A 19,931-nucleotide genomic window follows, 5' to 3' on the forward strand; every position below is an offset into this window, starting at 1 on the left:
CAGTTTCTCCTTCATAAATAGATACTGGCTACTCCCAATCGTCTTGTTCTTCATGTGGTTGCAAACAGTTTCTAGGATTATTTGCTCTTTCCCAGGAATCAAGGCGAGGGTGATCAGCCTGCAATTCCCCAGATCCTCCTTCTTGTCGTTTCTGAAGATAGGAGTGACATTTGCTTTCTTGCCATCCTCAGAAACTTCCTTCAATCACCCACAACCTTTCAAAATGATTTTTTTTGTTTTGTGTTTGTACATTACCTTGAAGGGTCTGTGATTGTTTCCTAAGTGCTGTGATAATAGCAGAAATACATATCATTCCATATCACCTCACTGCAATAATGGTTAACAGTGTGAGTTAAGTGACAGGTTATTTCCAGTTCCATGATGCCTATATCATTCTTTAACAGTAGGCTATTTTATATAAATACAGACATCATAAGCTTATCTATGTTAAGCTTTTATTAAATCAGGTTAAATAGTGCAACACAAACTCTTGGCTTTTGAGCTGCTGGGTTTAATAAATGGATTCAGTCTAAAAAATGTTAGGACATCTCTACAATTACATTACAATCTTCTGCTAGAAGTTAGAATCATTTTATATAACATAGAAGCCTATAAAAATGCCAGCTTTCACTGTAGCAAATTTTTGTCCCCAAGTGACTGATTTAGTGACTTTTGGGGTGTGCCATTTTCATCACTGACTGAAATACTAACTGCATTTGGCTACTACATCTGAAGAAAGGCAGCATAAGGATATGAGTAAAACAACAACAAAGGAAGAGGGAATAAATCCCTATCTAAGCAGAACTTCCTTCAAAATCTTAGAAATATGGATCTACATTTCAAAAGGCAGCTAGTGATTTGGGATGTTTGTTTTGAGACATCAAATAGGCTCAGGTATTTGCACAACAAGAGCTCAGCAATCTGTAAAAAACAAGATCCTCCATGAGGACAGGTGAAACACCTACATAGTGAAGCCCCCACAGCCACTAGTCACTTAAAATGTACCTTGTAGGATGGATTTTATGGAAAGGCAGTAAAAGGAAGAAGCAAAAATAAATGCATCAATTTCACTAAATTCAGCCACATGGGCATACTTTTCTTCCCCCCCTCTTATTCTTATTTCTCCATCATTTTCCTGCACTTCAGTGAGTTTTTCTCTCTGGTTCTCCTATCTCCAGTTCCCTTCAGAAATTCTTAACCTTTTGTTTTATGTCTCCTCTCTCATTCCCCTTGTCCATGCTTCTTCCTTTTCCTTTGGGAGGTGCCTTTCCTCCTTGCTCTGAAGCTGGTAGGTTCACCTCCTTTTTAGAAACCTCTCTTCTTTTTTGTTCTATTTCCACAGCCTGTACCTAGTCCATCTCTTAGTATATTATCACTTCATTTTTTTGCCCAGTTCTTCTCACAAAATGTGAAGTGTGGATGCAAATGGACTAGTGAGTATAGGAGCTGAAGCCAGATTGCTTCCAGTTTCTCCTCCTCTCCTTTATTTTCTCTACCATGCCCTCTGTCATTACCTGCCTGTTGTGCTGCAGAAAAGTCAGTATAGCTACTGAGGAGAGACATCACTTGTCTCTTAGCGGTAGTCCCTAGAAACAACAGTACATCTGGATTCCAAAAGGAAAACCAACAGATATCATGAATTTCAGCACCAAAACCATCTTGAATGAACTGCTTGTTTTTAAAAGCTGTGCTTCTCTCATGGAACTTAATGGGAAATGGAGGCAATTAGGATCTTTGAAAACTGTGTGCGCTTTCACTAGAACGAACGAAGTTGAGTTTTAGAATTGTCTCCGAGCTCTGAGGTATTCTTTGACCATACTACTTACGGTTTGACTAAGATTTATTTGGCTTGGTGACTGCAGTTAGTAGCTGACATAGACTAGGTCTACTCTATAACCAAAATATTTGTGCAAGTATCACCTCTAGAGTAAAGGCAGCCATGGCAGAATGCTATATTGGGTTATACTGGGTTCTTATACTATTAATAACTTATTTCATGCTATTGTTGTAATTACACTCATAACTTCCATATCCAGACAATGCTGTGGTACAAAATTAATATTATGATATGTTAGTAGTGTAAAACTTAACAAATAGATCTGGTTGTGGAGTCCTTGCACATTTATCCCTTCTAGTTGCAATGCTGGTAAGTGCCCATATAAATACCTTTACTATTTTATTATTTAACTGGTATAAGCATTTTACACTTTTGAAATTTGGGACTCTTTTGTAAGAAATGACAGTTGTAGGAGTGATAATCACAGGTGCTTCTGCCCTGCCCAGTGTTCTTCAAAAATGAAGATGCTGCTTTTCATGAAGCCTATCCTAAGGAAAAAGTGCATACCAAAACAAGACAAATTAGCACATATTTTATGATGAAGAGTTTTTTTTAATAGATTTTGTTTCAGAATTATATCTCATTTTAAGGTAGCTAGATAAAGTAGCACAGCATATCTAAACTTATTGTAGAACATATTATAGAGTACAGAATGCTAACTTTGAAGGGAAGAAAGAAAATAGAAATTAGATATATTCAGGATGTCTTATTTGTGTATTAGTCAATCATTTATGGCCAAAAGGGGCTAGTCCTTAAGATGCTACTATCTCCAGAGTTCACAAGATAAAGATAGGAGAAAAGAAGTGCTGAAAATAAAGTCATGCAGCCGTATTTTAACGCCACTAGTCCCCAAGAACGTGAAGAGCAGCCTCATATATTCTGCAAGTTCACAAAATGAACAATTTTCTTCTTATACAGCTTATGAACTCCACATTTCCTTTGGGTTGTCCTGCACGCTCGCTCGTTCGCTCTCTCTCTCTCTCTCTCTCTATCTCTTTCTCTCTCCCCTCTACAGAGTTAATACATTTCCAAGAAAGAGAGAAGCTGGGTACATTGAGAAAGACTACGCTAGTATCTACTAGCCTGGAAGGAACGGGTACTCTGCAAAGGCAACGCCCCAGTGAATTTAAAAGCTATATGCTTCAGAGCACCACTAACCATAACAGGCAAACACTAAGATGCCAAAATCATACCCAGATCCATCTCTTTTCTTCAGGATAGGTATTGGAGGACGGCTTGCTACAGCAGTAGGTACGCAAACATTTGAACTGATTAAAGCAGGATGTTAAGAAATGCAAGCTTCATTATCTGTACATGAAAGTCATTGTTCATCAGTAGGAAACAAGTGATTATTCTTAATGCTTTAGAAAAGTTTCAGAATATGAGATAAAGGTGACTGAACATAGCAGTTCTAAACAGGTTTCTAAGGCAAAGATCCGAAGTCTGTCAGCTACTTGCTAAAGGAAGAGATGAGTAATGGCCTTGGAGAAAATAGACTTACAGTCCAGTAAAAAGATGTCTATGAATTATAAAATAGTATCACTCTGCTATTTTAAAAAGAGGTGTTACAGTGAAAATTTTTGATTATTGACTCTTACTTTTCATTCCTTCATGCCTCGAGTAGAATTTAGGTTGTAAAAGTAAACTGTTTCTGTTCTGAGATGCTGGTTTCAGGCCTCCCATGGAGAAATTCTTTTTCACACTCCAAATTCCTTCCAGAGCCACTGTTAATTTGTTAAAATAATACCATTATAACTGATTACTCCAGCTTCAGTCCAGAATTAATGTAACTGTTTAAAGATAACCCCTTTAGTCAATACTTAGAATACTTAGTCAATAATTAGAAATAGTTAAGAACACCATAATATTCCTCCATATTCAGTGAAAGGCATCTTCAGAGAGCATTCAGACTGCTAAATGTGTAAATCTCTGTACTATTTATATAACAGTTTAAGACTACTACACTCCTAATATAAGCCAGGTGCAGCCGATCTATGATGTGTAAGAAATACCATAAATGACTCCATTATGATATATCAGTCATATAGGAAGAGCAAATGTCCTAATAAATTCCCCTTAAACGTTGCAGAACAAGAAAAGCTAATTTTGTAACAAGGTTACATTGTACTAATCTTAGTAAAACAGTAACTTTCTTACTAATCATCTACATAGTGTAAATCAGTGACTGCCCAACCTGACGACAGGCCAATTGAGGAGCATCTCTAACTCTACATATGTGCACAGGAGACAAAAAAGGAACAATATAGTTGCTGAATAATACGCACATCACCATCTAATTGGCCTAATTATACACAGCAGTAAACCCCGTAAAGAATAAACTTTGTAAAGAATGTTTTTGTAGTGGTTCTATTTTATCTGAACTAATTCAGATAAAACATACACATACATTTCACTAAGGGATCTCCAGAAATCTTGAGAACATATGTGGTAGTATCAATTCATATGATTAAATTGAAACCATCCAGACAATTCTGATTCACTGGCAGATGAACATAGTGAACCATGGATGTGTTAAGCTCTTAGTAACATTAGATAACAGGAGCAGCAGCATCAGACCAAAGTTAACATCAGCAATTGAGCTAGTTGTCCAGATCTCCTTTACAGTCAATAGAAAAAGAATGGGCACTTTTATAGCATAATTCATGCAAAGATCAGTATAGGTCAACTCAGACCAACTGTGTTTTCAAAGTGCCTTTTTCTCTCCATTTACTATATACAGAGCCTACCTAACTAGTCCATTTCAAAGTGTGCGCTGTACTGCCTAGAGGAGAAGAATCACAGCTGTGGAGTTACAGGTCTAATAGTCATTACACCTGATAGGATACTGATTACATCACCTAACTTTTGTACATTTTCATCTATGAATCCAACTGTTTAAAATCATTCTTAGTAAAATCACACTTGAATCTCAATCCTACATGAGAGCAAATCAGGATGACTTTTTTCCAACATTTTTTCCCAGATCTTCCAAATTCAGAAATAAAGATAAAATTGTTGCTGTTACATTTATGAAAGATGTAAGGATTAAGAGAGCTAATAGTGGGCCTACTCTAACAAAATGCATGTTAATATAAGCAATAAACAGCTTTACTCTCAGGAAGAGAACCTGGGGCTACAGAATGGGATATTGTGGAGCAACAGTATCAATCAACAAATAGTTCAAGGCTGTAGTGCTAATGTAATTTCCAGATGCCAGTAGAAAAGTTAACATAAGTACATGATTCTCTCTCTGTACAGGCCACATGTGGTAGAAATACTGAAATAAAATCATCAGATTTGTTATTTACACTTTAAAAGAGGAGGCAAAACAATTTGTAAGAGCACATGAGACCAAATTAAGTGCTAAACAAAATTTTTACACAAACATGTTACGAATTTAAACTGTTTAGCCTATCAACCACTGAGTATTAGTGATCTTTATTATAGCATACAAATTAATTCCTCTGAAAGAATGCCCTCGATACTAAAAAAGGCACTATATAACTAAGAAAAGCAAAAAGTTGAATCATGCATATCAAAACTAGAATGCAGACATGAATTTTTAACACATCCACCACTATAATAAGCTAATAAGGGAAGCTGTGCAATAACCAGCTTTACTCATTGGACTGCACACCAAGGTACCTGGTTGGCTAGTAAAGGCAGTGAGATCTGACAGTCAACCAGATAGGTTATCCTTATCCTTAAACATCACAAGGTGTTTAAGTTATCCTTAAACACCACAAATTTCCAAAAAAATAAATTTTATAAATCAGATTAATAGATGTTATGGCTTCAAGAGGCCCCCTTCATGATGAAAGTTAACATTCTACATGGGTCACAGGGCTACATACTGATTCCTGCCTCAAGACTAGTAAATGAGCTTGGAGGACCAGACCTAAAAGTTTAAATTGAAAATATTTAAAAGTTGTGTTAGAAGTTGAGATCCTAACTGACTGTTGTTAAATTGTTCCAATTTTTTGTATTGTAGCAATTTTTTGTTAAAAATTGCTAATTATTTCTACTTTGATTTTACCTCCAGCTCTTGGAGCTTGTAATACTTTTGTCTCGAGACCAAAGATTCTCCACCCTCTCACGCAACTTTCCTTATTTGCCTACTGTAATCAAGTCTCTCCAAAACCTTTAAGTTGCCTAAGCAAGGCTGATTTCCTAATATTTTTTCACTGTTTTTCCTGCCTTATCATTTTTATCTGAATATTTTCTTTACAATAGCAACTTCAGTTTTGAACAGCAGGATTGGATGTAGTATCCTCATAACTAAAGCAGTTCTTTCAAAGAAAGCAGTAACATAACCTCCCTACCGTTTGATACTTGTTTCTGTTTTATTAAACTGTCATGGAATTACCTGTGTTCTCTATGCTCTTCTAAGTTCAGGCTAAAAACACCTAATAAAGACTATATGCGATTCTTCTCATTTCATTTGCCCTGACAATCACTTTCCACTTGGTGACAGTGACAGTTACCTGCAGCTGGATGTTTAATGTGACATTCTTCTTTCCGAAAATAAAGCTCTTCTTCAAGTATTTCTTTAACTCTCCTAGATGGCTCAACATATACAAATTTCTTCCCTGTTTGTAAAACACATTACAAAAGAAGCAGTTATTTTAAAACCTAACAAATGCTAACACGCTTTGCCGAGTGTAATTTCATTTCATGCTGCTGTACTTGCAAGCACGTTTAACGCACTTCAACGCGCATCATGTACAGCTACGTGATGGCGTCCAGGCAGGCCCCAGCTGCCCGAAGCCGCGGCGGCGGCGCAGCCGGCCGCAGCAGGTGTCCGGAGAGGGAGCGTTGCTGCACGGTGACCCGCGGCGGGGCGAGGGCAGGCGGGAGCCGGGGGCGAGCCACGGCTCGGCGCTGGATGAGGCCCCTTCCTGCCCCGCGGCCCCCAGCCGCGCTCTGTGGAGAGCGGCGGCGGGGCGAGAGCCCCCGAGCAAGACAGCGGCCACCGCCCGCGGGCGAGGGAGGGCTGGATGGGGGCGCCCGTGAGGCGACGTGCCCGCAGGCGGCCGCGACAGGGAGCCGCGCGGGGCGGGGGGGGAAGGCAGCGCGGAGCGGCGCACTGCAGACCCGGCCCCTCGCAGCAACCGGCGGCGGGCGCGGGGCCCTGGGGCGGCCCGCTGCCCGGGAGGGGGCTGGGGCGCCGCCGCGCTCACAGGGCTGCCCGCCTCCCGCCGTCGTCTCGCCGTGGCCGCTGCCGCCGCCCGCCTCCTCGGCCGCCACGGCCGGCTGCTCCCCGCTCGCCGCCCGCATGGCCGCCGCTGCCGCCGCGCCCGGGCGGGTGGCAGCCGCGCAGGCCGGTTGCCACAGGAGCGCGGGGCGGGGCGGGGCGGCCCGCGCTGCCCGGCGGGCGGCCCTCAGCCCGCCCCCGCCACCTCGGAGCCGCTCCGGGGGCACCGCCCCCGCCATCTTAGGGCTGCCAACCCCGCCCCCGCCATCTTGGGGCCGCCCCTAGGGGCGCCACGGCTGCGGGGCAGCCCGCTGCGTTTGGGGCGGCGAGGCGCGTCCTGCCGGGGACGCCAGGCCAGGAGCCAGCCCTTCGCCTTCTGCGCCCGCGTTTGAGGCCTTTCACCCCTTCCGCACGCCGCGGGTAACGACCGGCTGCTGGGGCGATGCTCACCCAGTCGTATTAGCACGTCGACTGTGCCACGGCTGAGCCCGCGGCGCCGAGTCCCGTTTCAGACCGCCCCAGGGCTGCGCCGTGGGACGGACGCCAGTTCACGGCTGCGTTTGCACCTGCTTTGGACACGCAGCGGGTCACAACCTCAAAATCAAGCAGCTGGTTAAAAAAGGAGTTGGTTTGTGCCAGGCCACCTCACTGGGTACCACACACATGGCCCTCGTTGATCTAGTTTGTACCCACTCCGAGTATGGCCGCGGCCTCGTGGTTTAAAAAGAGAGCCTGCCTTCTTCATCCAAAGGGAAGAAGCAGCGGGTTGATAAAACTGGATTTGTCTTACTTTATTTTTATTTGGATGCATGATGCAGAGCTAACAGTCAAAAGCATCAGCTTGATTTTAATAATGCCCTTTATAAAATGAAGCATCTTAGGGCATAAGTTATTTATAGGTGTGAAGTAGAGTTTCAACTCTCCTCATTTTGCTGCTGTTTAACCTTTTTTTTTTTTTTTTTTTTTTTTTTTTTTTTTTTTTGAAATTTGAGTGGAGCATTGGAATTTGAGTAATTATTGTAGTAAATGAGGAGTGCCACCAGATGGCAGAAGCAGGCAGAGAGACACACTTTGTCAAAGTCATACCTTGCACACAGCAGAAAGTGAGAATACAAAAGATGTAAACCATGTCCGGTTACACAAACACACAGTGTAATAAGTAATTCCAGTGCAACAAATAATTTTGGAAATTTGAACCTGTCTATCTGCTTTTTCAAATAATAAGATACATTAATGTGTTTGTATATCCTTCTATAGCTGCTAGATTTAGCAATACATGTGTTCTAGAAGCTTGGTGTTATAACTTGTTCACTGCCTAAAACTTACAAAGTTCTTAATAAAAGCTTAAAACATAATTACAAATGAAAAGTGAAGCAACATGCATACAACGCACATTTCTGTGTTTTTACTTGATGCATTTCAAGGTGCATTCATCTTTTACAGATGTCCAGAAACCAGACTTCCAAAATACCAACCATTAAAAATAATCTTTCAAAGGTGGTTCTGTATTTTCTGACAGAAAGGCTGAACGGTGCTGTAGAAAGTTGGTGTAGCGGAGATGATCTTCATGGGTGCCTGATCAGAGGACCAAACGCAAACCAACATATCTCAGCCCTACTGGCTGCTACTATTAAAAATGAGCATCAAGTCTGCATTAGTGGCATCTAGAAGGAACTTGGGGGGAATCACTTAGGATGTCCATGCAGGCCAACAAAATGTTTTGCTAAAGTACTTAATAGTGATAGTACTTCAAATCTTCTATTCACTTTACAAATAGAAACAAGTTTCTCTTGTCCTAAATTATAGATGGGAAAGATCAGAATCATACAGCATGCTGTTCTCACTGGAAAAACTTTGGTGTCCAATTCTCATCCATTGCTTTACACATTACATGCTGGGCTAACAGCATTGCTGAATTGCTGCCAGTATCCTTCTAATCCACTCTGATCTAGGGGAGGATGGGATAGGATGGAAACTCGCCTGAGCAACTGTTCCGAGATGTACTATACTGGTCCTTAGAAACTCACTCATTGAATACTTACATGTGGTTGTAACTTTTGTCTGAAACTTGCACTTGAGCCAAGTAAAAACAACAAACAAAAAACGTGCTGGAGTTGTATATTAATGGACCTCTCACTCTCTCACTGATAGCTGAATAAGCCAAAGATGTTAAATTCTCAAAAAAAAAAAAAAAAAAAAAAAAAAAAAATAGCAGAGAGATGCTGATCAATGCAGCTGATGTGAACAGTAATGCTGGTATAGCAGGAAATCTTTAGGTAATGCTAAGTTAAACCAAACTTACAAAACAGAGTTAAGACTGTAGAATATAGACCTCAGACGAACACTAATTCTAGCAGGAGTGATAAAACCCATTTTATTAATAGACAGTTGCTGTTGATAGACAGTTGCTGATTAGGATCCTGGGTGACAAAAGTGCAGCCCAAGAGTGACGTAGTCCCGTGATTAGCTAGCTATAGCTCTGTAAAGGCAGGATCAGCTGAAATTACAGTATGTTATTCAAGTTAAAGGGCATCTCTTTAGACAGCTATGAAAGAAACTTGCTCAGGGTCTAACAGCATTTGGATATATTTATTCCATAGAGTTAGTCATTGGGAAAAGCAGAAAGAAGGAATCATGTAGTAGTAGCAAAACTTCTGATTTTTCCCTGCAAATCTTTGGGTGAACTTAGCCTATTCATTAAAGTCCTTGAACTCAGAGTCACAAAAATACTCAAATAATCTAGCTTTTGTTGTAAAAAAGTGAGGTCCTAGCTTGCATGACTGCAGATGAAAGCCTGCATTCAGCTGCATGCTAAAGGACTCACAGTTGTAAACTGAAAAATAATACATTTCCAGTTTGGTTAAATAGTGGCAGTCAAATCAACATCAGGACTTTTGGAAGCCCAATTCACATTTGAGTGCCTAGTGTTGGCACTACTAGCTATCATGAATTAAAAATGCATCAAATAAGGAAATGATAAGAACAGAACTGTCTGGAAATTAGGGAATTTTGCGTAAGAAATACTAGTGATGTTTTTAAACCATGCTGGCATCCTAGTATTTGAGTCGGAATAAGAGATTCTCTGTAGGGTTTCAAAAATGGAGCAGAAACACAGTTGATTGTATCCTGCACCAAGTTCATTATAACTAAATCAAGAAAAATAGCGTGTTGACTGTTTATCTTCATAGAGTTAAAGCTCACTTTTTCCAGCTAATGCCATATCTGTGGCAGTAAAGCTTAAGTAATTTGCAAAGAAAAGCAAACAAGATCTTTTCAGTGAAATGATTTTCTCTGAAGTATCAGGAAAAATAAACTGAAACTACTTCAGCATTCTATGAGTAACACTTTTGATTATGAACAAGCAATTGCATTCATTATTGAATGCAATTCAATTTGCTTTCAATTAAAAATACGTCAACATAATATTTACTCTTAAATATTTTATAATAAGCTTTATACTAAGAACACCAAATATTTGGTGTATCCCCCAAATAAGTTACATTCATCCTGAGCTTTCAGACAATCTTTGAAAAAGTTAAGTTTTTCAAAAATTAAGTTCCAAATGAGCTTTAATAAAGTTGGCATAACCAAGACAATTTTTTTCACATGAAGTAAATATTCTAGTTTTCCCTCCTGCTTTAAAAGACATTACTGTTTGGGATTAATTACAGTAGGTCCCTCTAAATTTGCACTAGGTAAGTGAAGACTCACTGAAACTGCTGTCCCAAAATCTGGGTTCTGTTACCCGGTGTGCAAGCAACCAATAGACACACAGGGTCGAGATATTGGTTTATTTCATTTCTGCGCAGAGATGGGTGCTAGGTGGTAAATCCACAAAGCTAGCACTCCTTCTCCCTCTCTCATTCTTGATTTATACACACTTTTTAGGGAGTATTTTATACAAATCTTTCTATTGGTTACAGTTTCATTACATCAGGTAATTGCTCTGCGCTTGCGCTTTCACATTCTTGTTAATTACCATATGAAGCGAAGAAGAGGCGGTAACATCATTATCATGCCATTTCCATCTCATTATTCATTTAGGGGTGTGTAGTTTAATATGTTAATAAGCCTTAATGAACCTAAGGTCACTTCTGGGTTATTCTGCTGTTTTTGTCTTACCTACCCCTCACATTCTTCAAAGCGCTGTGGTTTCATCAAGGTTCTTTAGCCGGAGCTGGTTATCCTTTGCAGTACTGTTTTTCTCTCCCCCTTGTCCTTGAGTCTTGTTAACTATTTGCAAGGTTTTTCTCACAGTATTTCTCTAACAAAACTACTAAATTCACTGAAACTTTCTGAATACCATGAATAACAGTGATCACACTTCAAAGTGTGAGGCTACTGTAGCTAAACTGCAGAAAAAAAGACATTTTGATTTATAAGAATATTAACATATCTCCAATTAAATCCTTGTTAAGAACGGACAGACTACCACTGCTGAGCACAGAGTCCTGTATTACAATCAAGAGGAAGTAAAACTCAGATTTACAAGCTTTTACAACTTTTAAGAATTTGATACACAATTTATGCAGTCTTCTACTATTTCAAAAAGATAGTGATATACATCAGTCCTCCTAGCAATATCAAGAGCAGTTTCGTCTAAGTTATTTTTCAGTTCTGGTTTCACATAGCGATTCATCAGTAAAAGTAGAAGAGTTTGTTTACTATTTTTGTTTCCTGCAGCAATATGCAATGGTGTCAGCAATCCATTTGTCTGAGCATTGATGTCGGCACCCTGCTGAAGTAAGAATGAAGCCACTTTTGTATTATTCCACTTACAAGCACTGTGCAGAGGTGTCCAGCCATCCACTGTCAACGCATGAACATCTGCGCCTTGGGCAACCAATTCATGTGCAATGTCCAAATGCCCACTATAGGCAGCTCGATGGAGAGGAGTGTATTGATCTTCATCACGAGCATTAACTGGAGCTAGCTTTTGGGAAAGAAGCCTTCGCACTGTACTCAGCTATGTAAAGAAAACAGATAATTTAATATGAAACTCTGCAAGTGAGATAAGGCTTTTACTGTTCTAAAAGAAGTGTTACAGGAAGTTTCCATTAGTCTCCAAAAAGCTTTTGTTCAACATGAAATTTAAAAATAAAAACATCTTTTTTGTCACTAGTTCTTTTAAAGATAAAGCATCAGTAGTCTCGCACAAAAATACACAACAATAATTCCTCCCCTCCCCCCCCCACTACTTTTTAGCATTAAGTTATAGTGCTTTAGGAGTGCCTTTGCCTTGGACCCTTTCCCAAATAACTATATAGAAATTAATACCTCCATAACAGTGTAAATGAATCTTGTTTGTATAAAACAAACAACTAATGAAAAGGAATGCACATAAGGGTATAATAAGCTACCTAATAGGAATTTTGGTCTTTTCTCCTCCACTTTGAAGAATAAAAAACCTTTTTGCGCTAAAAAGACAGGAAAACAGATACTGTATTCCCTATATATGTAGCTTTGGATAAAAATAAAATTTCAGACACACTCCTTTCACCTCAATTAAAAAGGTTACTCTCTGTGAGGAAAGAATCTAGCATGCTTTCTGTTTATAGCAGTTTAAGAACAGTGCTGTTACTGGACCTACAAACATAACTTTTGTTTTGAAAACTAATTTACCCAGGGGTGGGTGGGTGTACTATGAACAACAATATTTTACACAGAATGATTTGAAAAATCTTGACAAACACAGTTCAGAGAGATAAAATAAAGTACACGTAGGTTTTTTGTTCATGGAAGAAATTTTAGGTATCTATACAAGATAATATTATTGTCAATGATGCATGTGAGGAAAATGAAAGATTTACCCGGTTGTTTTCAGCAGCCCAGAGTAGCAATTTCTCTGGATTTTTTTCCATTTTTTTTTCTTGCATTTCATACCATTCCTCGCTTTTTTCTTGTTCATCCTCTTCATCTTCAGACTGTCCTGACCAACAACTCTGAGTTCCTACAGGAATCAAGTGCCTGTGCGTTTCCAGTAATTCAAGCTGGTTGAAGTTCTCTGTAAAATCCGATAACTGCTCACTGTCCTCTTCCTCACCTAAGTGTTCACCTTGGCTCATTTTCACCTAGCACCTGTAGCAACCAGACACGCAGTATTTAATGTTTTCCTCTCCCGCTGCTATCACGATTCTTTCCGCAGTTTCGTGCTTAGCTTGCCCCCGCGCTCGACCCCCTCCCGCCTCCCTGCCGCAAAGGGGACCGCACCCGCCGCCCCCCGCCCACGGCGACCTCCCGGGGCGGCGCCGCCCACGCACGGAGGCACAGAGGCACGTCCGCCGCCCGCGCGCCCCTCACCGCGGCGCCGCTTCCGCCCTGCGCGCCCCGCTGCAAGTGACGCAGGCGGCTGCCGGGATCGGCGTTCCCAACCGACCAATCGCACAACTCTTACCCGCCAGGCGGGCGGCTCTCGCGAGAGCCTCGCGCAGCCGTGGCGCGGGCCCCGCCCCGCCCCGCCCCTCTCGGCGCCATGGAAACGGCGCGCGGGAGCCAGCGGCCGCGTTGGGCCTGCGGGGTGAGAGAGGCTGGGGCGCGGGGCAGCTCTGCCGAGGCGGCCGGGCTCCGGTGGCCGCGCCATTGCCTTGGGGAGCCGTTAGGGCCTGCTTGGGGGTCTCCGCCCCCGCACGCCGGTGCGAGCCGGAATTGACCCGGCTGTGCACCGCGCAGTGGTGTGCGTTGTGCGGCCCTCAGTGGCTGAGCTAAGCTTCCTTACCCGAGCTTGGGTTTCTTTTTTATTATTTTTATTTATTTTTTTTTCTTGGTTTGTGTCTTGGCCTTAGAGGAGGGGCATTTTTGTTTCCTTTTTTTTTTAGTTTTATTTTTTTTAGGGAATGCTTACTATTAAAAGCCTGGGTAATTGACAGCTCCGTTTATTGTGCTTTTGATTATAATTCGTTTGCGTTTTTCTCTCTTAAATGTTACTTAGCATCTACGAAGCTAGACAGACGTTCTCTGACCTGATTTACTAAGCTGTGTCTGGAGCCTCTTGGTGAGGAGTCTCAGCAGAAAGATGAGTTCCATCAACTCACAGTAAGCTCCTGTTGTCCTCAGCTCTACGCTGTTGTATGAAAGTCTTTAACTGTCCTCCCTTTGTTTTTAGTATGCATTCCCACTAATACTTGAAGTGGAGTTCTTGAAGTATTTTGAGGCATATAAGTATGCTCTCCATAATTTTATGTCTAATATGACTGTAAGTAATAGACATAATGCAATTAAGTTTAACATAACTACTACTGGGTGCAACATGTGGTTATAAGTCCCTGTTGTGGTTGGTGACCATCCAAGGAGAGTTTTCCACCAATGATGTTCTCCATCTTTCTTCACTCTTTACAAGACATGGTATCTCTCTTCCTCATCATGATGAACGGTGATCAGAGTTTTTTGTCTTATTTTGGATGTGTTCTAGCAGCTGATACAGGTCATCGTATTGTAGTAGTTTTTTCACTGATGCTAGAGATTCAATCCAATAGGAGTAGGCAATAAATCTTGACTCAATGTATAGCGAGATTGCAGTAATTAATTATTCAGCTCCTGTTACATCTTATCAAAGTCACATCCAGTAATTTTAGTGAAGTTGCAGACACAAATATTTGAGTGATTACTTAAAGCTATAGTAATGTTACCTACAAGTACAAGATCACAGAGGGTTCCTGTACAAACGCATCTTTTTTTCCAATATATAAAAGTATAGTTTCAGGAGTTTCATAGGGATGTATTTCAAAATGACAGATATTTTGTTCAGTGTCAAGACAAATGTCTTGGGCTTTGATGGTATTACTTTCACAATAAATCCTTGTTGTTCTGTACAATGCATGTGTTAAAATTTGCAGTTTGCCTTCTTTTTTGCTGGGCCAACACTCTATGCTCTGATGGATAGAGTATTGTTCCATTGCTTAGTTCCTAATGCTAACGGAAGACTGCAATGGATGTTCTAATTTGTGCAAATCACTTGCTGTGGTGCTTGGCTTATTTACAAGCACTTCAGCATCTATACTATTCAGAACTTCTAATCCTGTTCCTATAATGCTAGTCACATCTCTCCTTGTTCATTTTGGAGAGATGAGGGTTCACTTGTGCAATCAGGCTGACCATCCCACATGGGATGTGCTTAGGAATGGTGAACAGCTCAGCCTGATTGTAGAGATATTAATTTGCATCAATAATTCTACTTGTTTAAGAGACTATGGTGTATTAAATTGTACTCAGTGTTGGGCTGTATGTTTGATCACATATAGTCTAATTTTAGAAGACTGTGGGGATAGATTCTTTTTCTACCCTTTATAACAGTACAGGGATTTATGTTGGAGGAAACAATTACAGTTGGGGTGGATAATTACTAAGCTCAGTAATGCCTATTTTAAATTTAAATGATAGCCTCACGCTGTCACAGGCACAGGTAAATTACGAAAACAGGTTGTATTAAGGTAAAATTGTACCAGCGGTCCAGTCTTCCAGTGACACAAATTTTCCCTTCCTTTCCTTTTGTTTTGGTGATGGTCACAGAGATCTGAGTTGCCTTTTCATGACTGGACCCACTGATCATCCGGCATCCTATCTTTATTTCCTGTCATTCCCAGGAGCTGGGGCAGTCTGTTAGTACTAGCTCAGCTCTGTTCACTTTGGTACAAGCTGATGCCCCCACTATAACCACATCTAACTGAGCAGAATAATATGCAATTGATCTTTAGTGGAACCCTAGTTTTTGGATTATCACTCCACTGGCTATTCCGTTTCATTCATGTACAAGCAAATTGAAAGGTCTTGTATAATCCAGGACTCTGAGGGTAGGTATAGATGGTAAAGCTCCTTTTAGGGTTTAAAAGCCTACTCTCTCTCAGGGCTGCACGCAATTGGTTCTGCCTTGTTGCCTCTGTTAGGGGTTTTGTTAATTCTCCCAACCTGGGAGTCTATGGCCTGTAAAATCCCATAGCTTCAAGGAATCCTTGTAATTGCTTCTTTGTTATTGGATGAGGGAGTTTTACTGCAGCATCTACTCTTTCTGGGTCTACTGGTTGTTGCCCTTCTTTTAGAATGAACTCTTAAGTATTCCACCTCTTTTTGACACAGCTGCAGTTTAGATGAAGATGTACAGTAACCCTTTTCTGCTAAAGCAGTATCTTTTCTGCTAGAGCTGATCCCCTCAGTAATTTGATATCCTTTAAATCATTCCCTAATGAACTCTTGCGGGAGGTGAGTCCATGTTAATTGTTGCCCTTTCCATGTGAAAGCAAATAAGGTTTGGCTACTTTCATCAAGTGGGATTCTAAAGAAAGCAGCAGTTAAATCAATTACAGTAAAACATTTTGCCCAATGGAGTATTTGTATAGTGGAGGGATCAGGTACCACTGGGTGAGGAGTTGCCACACGTTGATTGATAGCTCGCAAATCTTGTACAAAGCGATATTCTGGATCCTCTTTTTTTTTTTTTTTTCCTTTACCGAGAGAATGAGAATTGTATGGGGATATACATAACTTTCAAAAACCCTTGAGCTTCTCTATACCCTTTTCATCTTCTTGTGGAATAGGGTATTGCTTTATAGGTGGTTGGACTTCTCCTTTTGTTTTTATGACCGTAGTTTTGGCTGAAACTAATAATCCAAGTCAGTATTGGTTTTACTGCATAATGCAGTGGGTACTGACTTTAATGCTTCGGATACTTGCACTCCAGTGTTTGGACTTTCAGTTATCACACTCATTCCCATAATTATTAAATCCATTCCCTTGGATGATAAGCACAATTCTGTATCTAGGGTTTACAAAAGATCCCTTCCCAGGAAACATGCTGGCAATTCTTCAGCTAATACAAATCTCCTCTATATGCTTTTGTTTCCTATTGCTATTAATAGAGGCCTACTTAAATTTCTCTCCCCTCCTCCAGTGGCTCCATGTATTAATGCCATATCTTTGGTTTTGGATCCTTTTGGGGTAAAATTTAAGAGAGAAAATGTGGCTCCTTTATCCACTAAAAATTTGACTTACTCCTCTACTTTTCCTACTGTGTGTCCCTTCTCATCCAGTTGAATGCCCCACATACTAAAAATCGAATATTCCTCCGTCCCTCAAGAGTTGTCAGAATCTCCCTCCTTTAGTCACTGTGAGTGTTTTCTTTCCTGCGCTATCTCTTTGTGCTGATAATTTCCTCCCCTAGTCAGGCCTCATGGCTGAAGGCAGCATTTCCATTGCAAGTGTCCTAAATTCTCACAATAATAACACTCTCTCCCTTCTCTCCTTTCTGAATTCCTTCCCTTGTTTCCTGGGCTTAGTTTTTCCTCTTTCAACCCCTTTCTTCCACTTGCAAATTCTTTGCTAGGTCCACTGCCAGTAAATCTGCTTCCTGTTCTTCTGCTTTCTTTCATTTGTTGCTCAACCTTCTGTTTTGCTTTTTGTCCATCATAAACAAACGCTGCTACACTTTATCTTTTGAAAAGTCTCCCCTTGGCAGCCTCACATATGCTCTTAAAATATTTTTGTATATCAGGGACTGCTTGATCTACAAAAACACTAATTGCAAGTGCATCATTGAAGTTTTGTGGGGTCATTCCCCCATACTTTAGCAAGGTTTGCTGAAGCCATCTCCGGAAGTCACTAGGCTGTTTGTCTAGTTGCTGTCTACATTCTTGTACTTTACTCCAATTTATTCCTAGATCTCTGCATGCCCTAATTGCTCCTATTAAATTTTGGAGTCTGGTTTGGCATGTGGCTCTGTCTCCTGCGTTACTATAATCGCAGTTTGGACCACTTGCTAGCCAGGGGCTTCTGTTTCCTGCAGCGTGCCGAACTAGTTCTGTGTCTTTACTGATTATTTCCTCTCACTCAGCTGGTCAGAATAATTCCCTCAAAAGAATTTGGATATGTCCCCAGCTTGGATTGTATCCAGTGCAGTTGTTAGAAAACAGCTGGGCGCACTGCTCAGCATCCTCCTTTAACCTCAGTATTTTGCTTCTCCACAAAGCTAGGTCTCCAGGGCTGGCTGGTACATGCATGCAGCCCAGGAGGAGGAGGGCTAGTCCCTCACATTCTCCTGGCAGTAAAGCAGCAGGATTAGTCAGCACATTAGAGACAGTAGGATGCAGTCCAGCAACCTGTAAAGTAGAGGGAGGAGACAGATTGTCAGGCATATAAGGTGGAGCAGAAGTTTTGGGAGCACTGTCTGGGGTACTTGCATCTGCCCATGCGAGTGTTACCTTTGGCGGGGTTCCTTTCCTCCCTCCCTCTTGGCTCCAGTGCTCCCATGCCTGGTTATCCCAAACATACCAGTAATCCATTTGAGCTGGCAACCTATCTTCTAGACAATATTGCAGAAAAGTTAATTTTTCCTGATCAAAAGTCCCTTGCAAGGGCCACCATTGTGCTGGATTGCCACCTTTTGTTGCAAACGGTCAGTCTCCCTGGCATAACATTACTGCACGCTCCTTTGACAAGCCAGCTGTTCCATCAGTCTTTTTAAAACCAGTTCTTAGTTCTATTTACCATGTTACAACCCGATCGCAAGACCTTCTTGCACCTAGTCTAACTTTTGTTAACCAATCCTGCAACTCCTTTTATTCATTTTATTGTGGTCCATTGGCAAACTCTGTTGCCAGGAGGGGTTAATCTAGATTTTCTCTACAACAGTTATATGTGATGGTTAAAATACTACTTTGATCTGTAAAAGCAGGCTCCAGCAGTCTTGGCTGTGACCTTGGCTGCAGCTTTGGTGGTTGTCAGTAGCTTCAGTAAATTTTGCTACCAGTGCTAAGCGATTGATTCTGGACAGTCCCAGTCCAGCCTTCTTTTAATAAAATAATGTATCTTTTGTGTGTTTGGAATGAGTTAAGAGCAGGTCAGATTTGCACAGTGTTTTCTTTCAAGTCCTTGTGATCATCAAGCTCTCCTTCATATGTATATAGATTACCAGTGCAAGGAGAAGGGAAAAATGCTTGTTTTCTAAGTCTTTTTAGAGGCAGAAAACATACAAAGGATTCTTTAATTTTTTCATTAGTTCTTTTAAAGGGATGGTTGCAGCCATGTGGTAGAGTAGACTAATCTGAATGATCTATTTTTCAAGTTGATTTGTTTAGTTATCTGAAGTACTATGTTTCTTTTTTACTCAGAGATGATGAAGATACGTTTAAAATACTAATTGCTACTGATATTCATCTTGGATATTTGGAGAAGGACCCAGTGCGTGGAAACGATACCTTTGTAACTTTTAATGAAATTTTGGAGCAAGCTCAGAAGAATGAGGTAAGTAGTACTTCTTAGAACATAAAGCAGTGAGACCGTGGAAAGTCCATTAGAGCCCACTGGAATGTACTGTAAAGCTTAGTTCTGGTGCAGTTTTAGTAATAACAAACTATAGTTATTTATAGCAACCAGTTACATTTCTGCTTTACTAAGAAAAAAAAATATTTATTCCTTTATGAGAGCATACTTCCTCCTAATTTTGGTAAAGTTACAGTTTGACTTCAGCAGCTATCACCAGTTCCAGTGAAAGGCAAAATGACTGGGGAGAGTGAGAGTAATGATAAAAGTCTTCAGACACCTCAGAAAACAGGAACTCTCTTCATTCAATTAAAAGCTTTTCAAGTGTTATCACCATTCTTAAGAATTGAATATGCTTTTGTCAAATTACTTGTAGTCTTGATTTTTTTTTATGCCTGTTTCAGAAACTAAATATATCCAGAAAATAAAACTAATATCTGCTCAGATCAATGTAGAGATAGGTACTGATTTTCTCTGGCCCATACCACAGGAATAAAAAGATATGTATCTCCTCTTGCCTGTCAAAGAAAATATTCAGAAGTTGATTTGAGACCATTATTAAAACATTTTTTGAAAAAGGCTGTTCTGTCCTATAGATTTTCATAGACTGTATTTTTTTAACAGTTCAGTTAGTTTTGTGAGAAAATTAAGTAC

General features: G+C 40.7%; 3 protein-coding genes across 5 annotated transcripts in view; 1 reads left to right on the forward strand and 2 right to left on the reverse strand.

The window, feature by feature from the left end:
- Positions 1-2,436: 2,436 nt before the first annotated feature.
- On the reverse strand, positions 2,437-7,114 carry C1H11orf97 (chromosome 1 C11orf97 homolog). Its single transcript, XM_062577828.1, has 3 exons — positions 7,018-7,114; positions 6,322-6,426; positions 2,437-3,561 (listed from the first exon to the last, which is right to left on the reverse strand). The coding sequence occupies exons 1-3, from the start codon at positions 7,112-7,114 to the stop codon at positions 3,422-3,424; spliced, it is 342 nt and encodes a 113-aa protein (XP_062433812.1). The 3' UTR covers positions 2,437-3,421.
- A 3,468-nt stretch (positions 7,115-10,582) lies between these two features.
- On the reverse strand, positions 10,583-13,379 carry ANKRD49 (ankyrin repeat domain 49). Of its 2 annotated transcripts, none has more exons than XM_062577841.1 (3): positions 13,332-13,379; positions 12,842-13,109; positions 10,583-11,997 (listed from the first exon to the last, which is right to left on the reverse strand). In XM_062577841.1, the coding sequence occupies exons 2-3, from the start codon at positions 13,094-13,096 to the stop codon at positions 11,536-11,538; spliced, it is 717 nt and encodes a 238-aa protein (XP_062433825.1). In that variant the 5' UTR covers positions 13,097-13,109; positions 13,332-13,379; the 3' UTR covers positions 10,583-11,535. The 2 variants fall into 2 exon arrangements, with proteins under 2 accessions (XP_062433825.1, XP_062433831.1); XM_062577847.1 differs by lacking the exon at positions 13,332-13,379 and adding an exon at positions 13,292-13,331.
- Positions 13,380-13,500: 121 nt separating this feature from the next.
- MRE11 (MRE11 homolog, double strand break repair nuclease) overlaps positions 13,501-19,931 on the forward strand; it is a 28,484-nt gene continuing 22,053 nt past the window's right edge. Inside the window, exons 1-3 of one of the 2 annotated variants that reach the window (XM_062567327.1) lie at positions 13,501-13,548; positions 13,960-14,063; positions 19,127-19,259. In XM_062567327.1, coding sequence (XP_062423311.1) covers positions 14,044-14,063; positions 19,127-19,259 — 153 coding nt within the window. In that variant the 5' untranslated portion in view covers positions 13,501-13,548; positions 13,960-14,043. Of the gene's footprint in view, positions 13,549-13,959; positions 14,064-19,126; positions 19,260-19,931 lie in introns of those variants that run through there. The other variant, XM_062567328.1, reaches the window with a different exon arrangement.

Source organism: Rhea pennata, chromosome 1, assembly GCF_028389875.1.
Source record: "Rhea pennata isolate bPtePen1 chromosome 1, bPtePen1.pri, whole genome shotgun sequence".
NCBI lineage: Eukaryota > Metazoa > Chordata > Aves > Rheiformes > Rheidae > Rhea > Rhea pennata.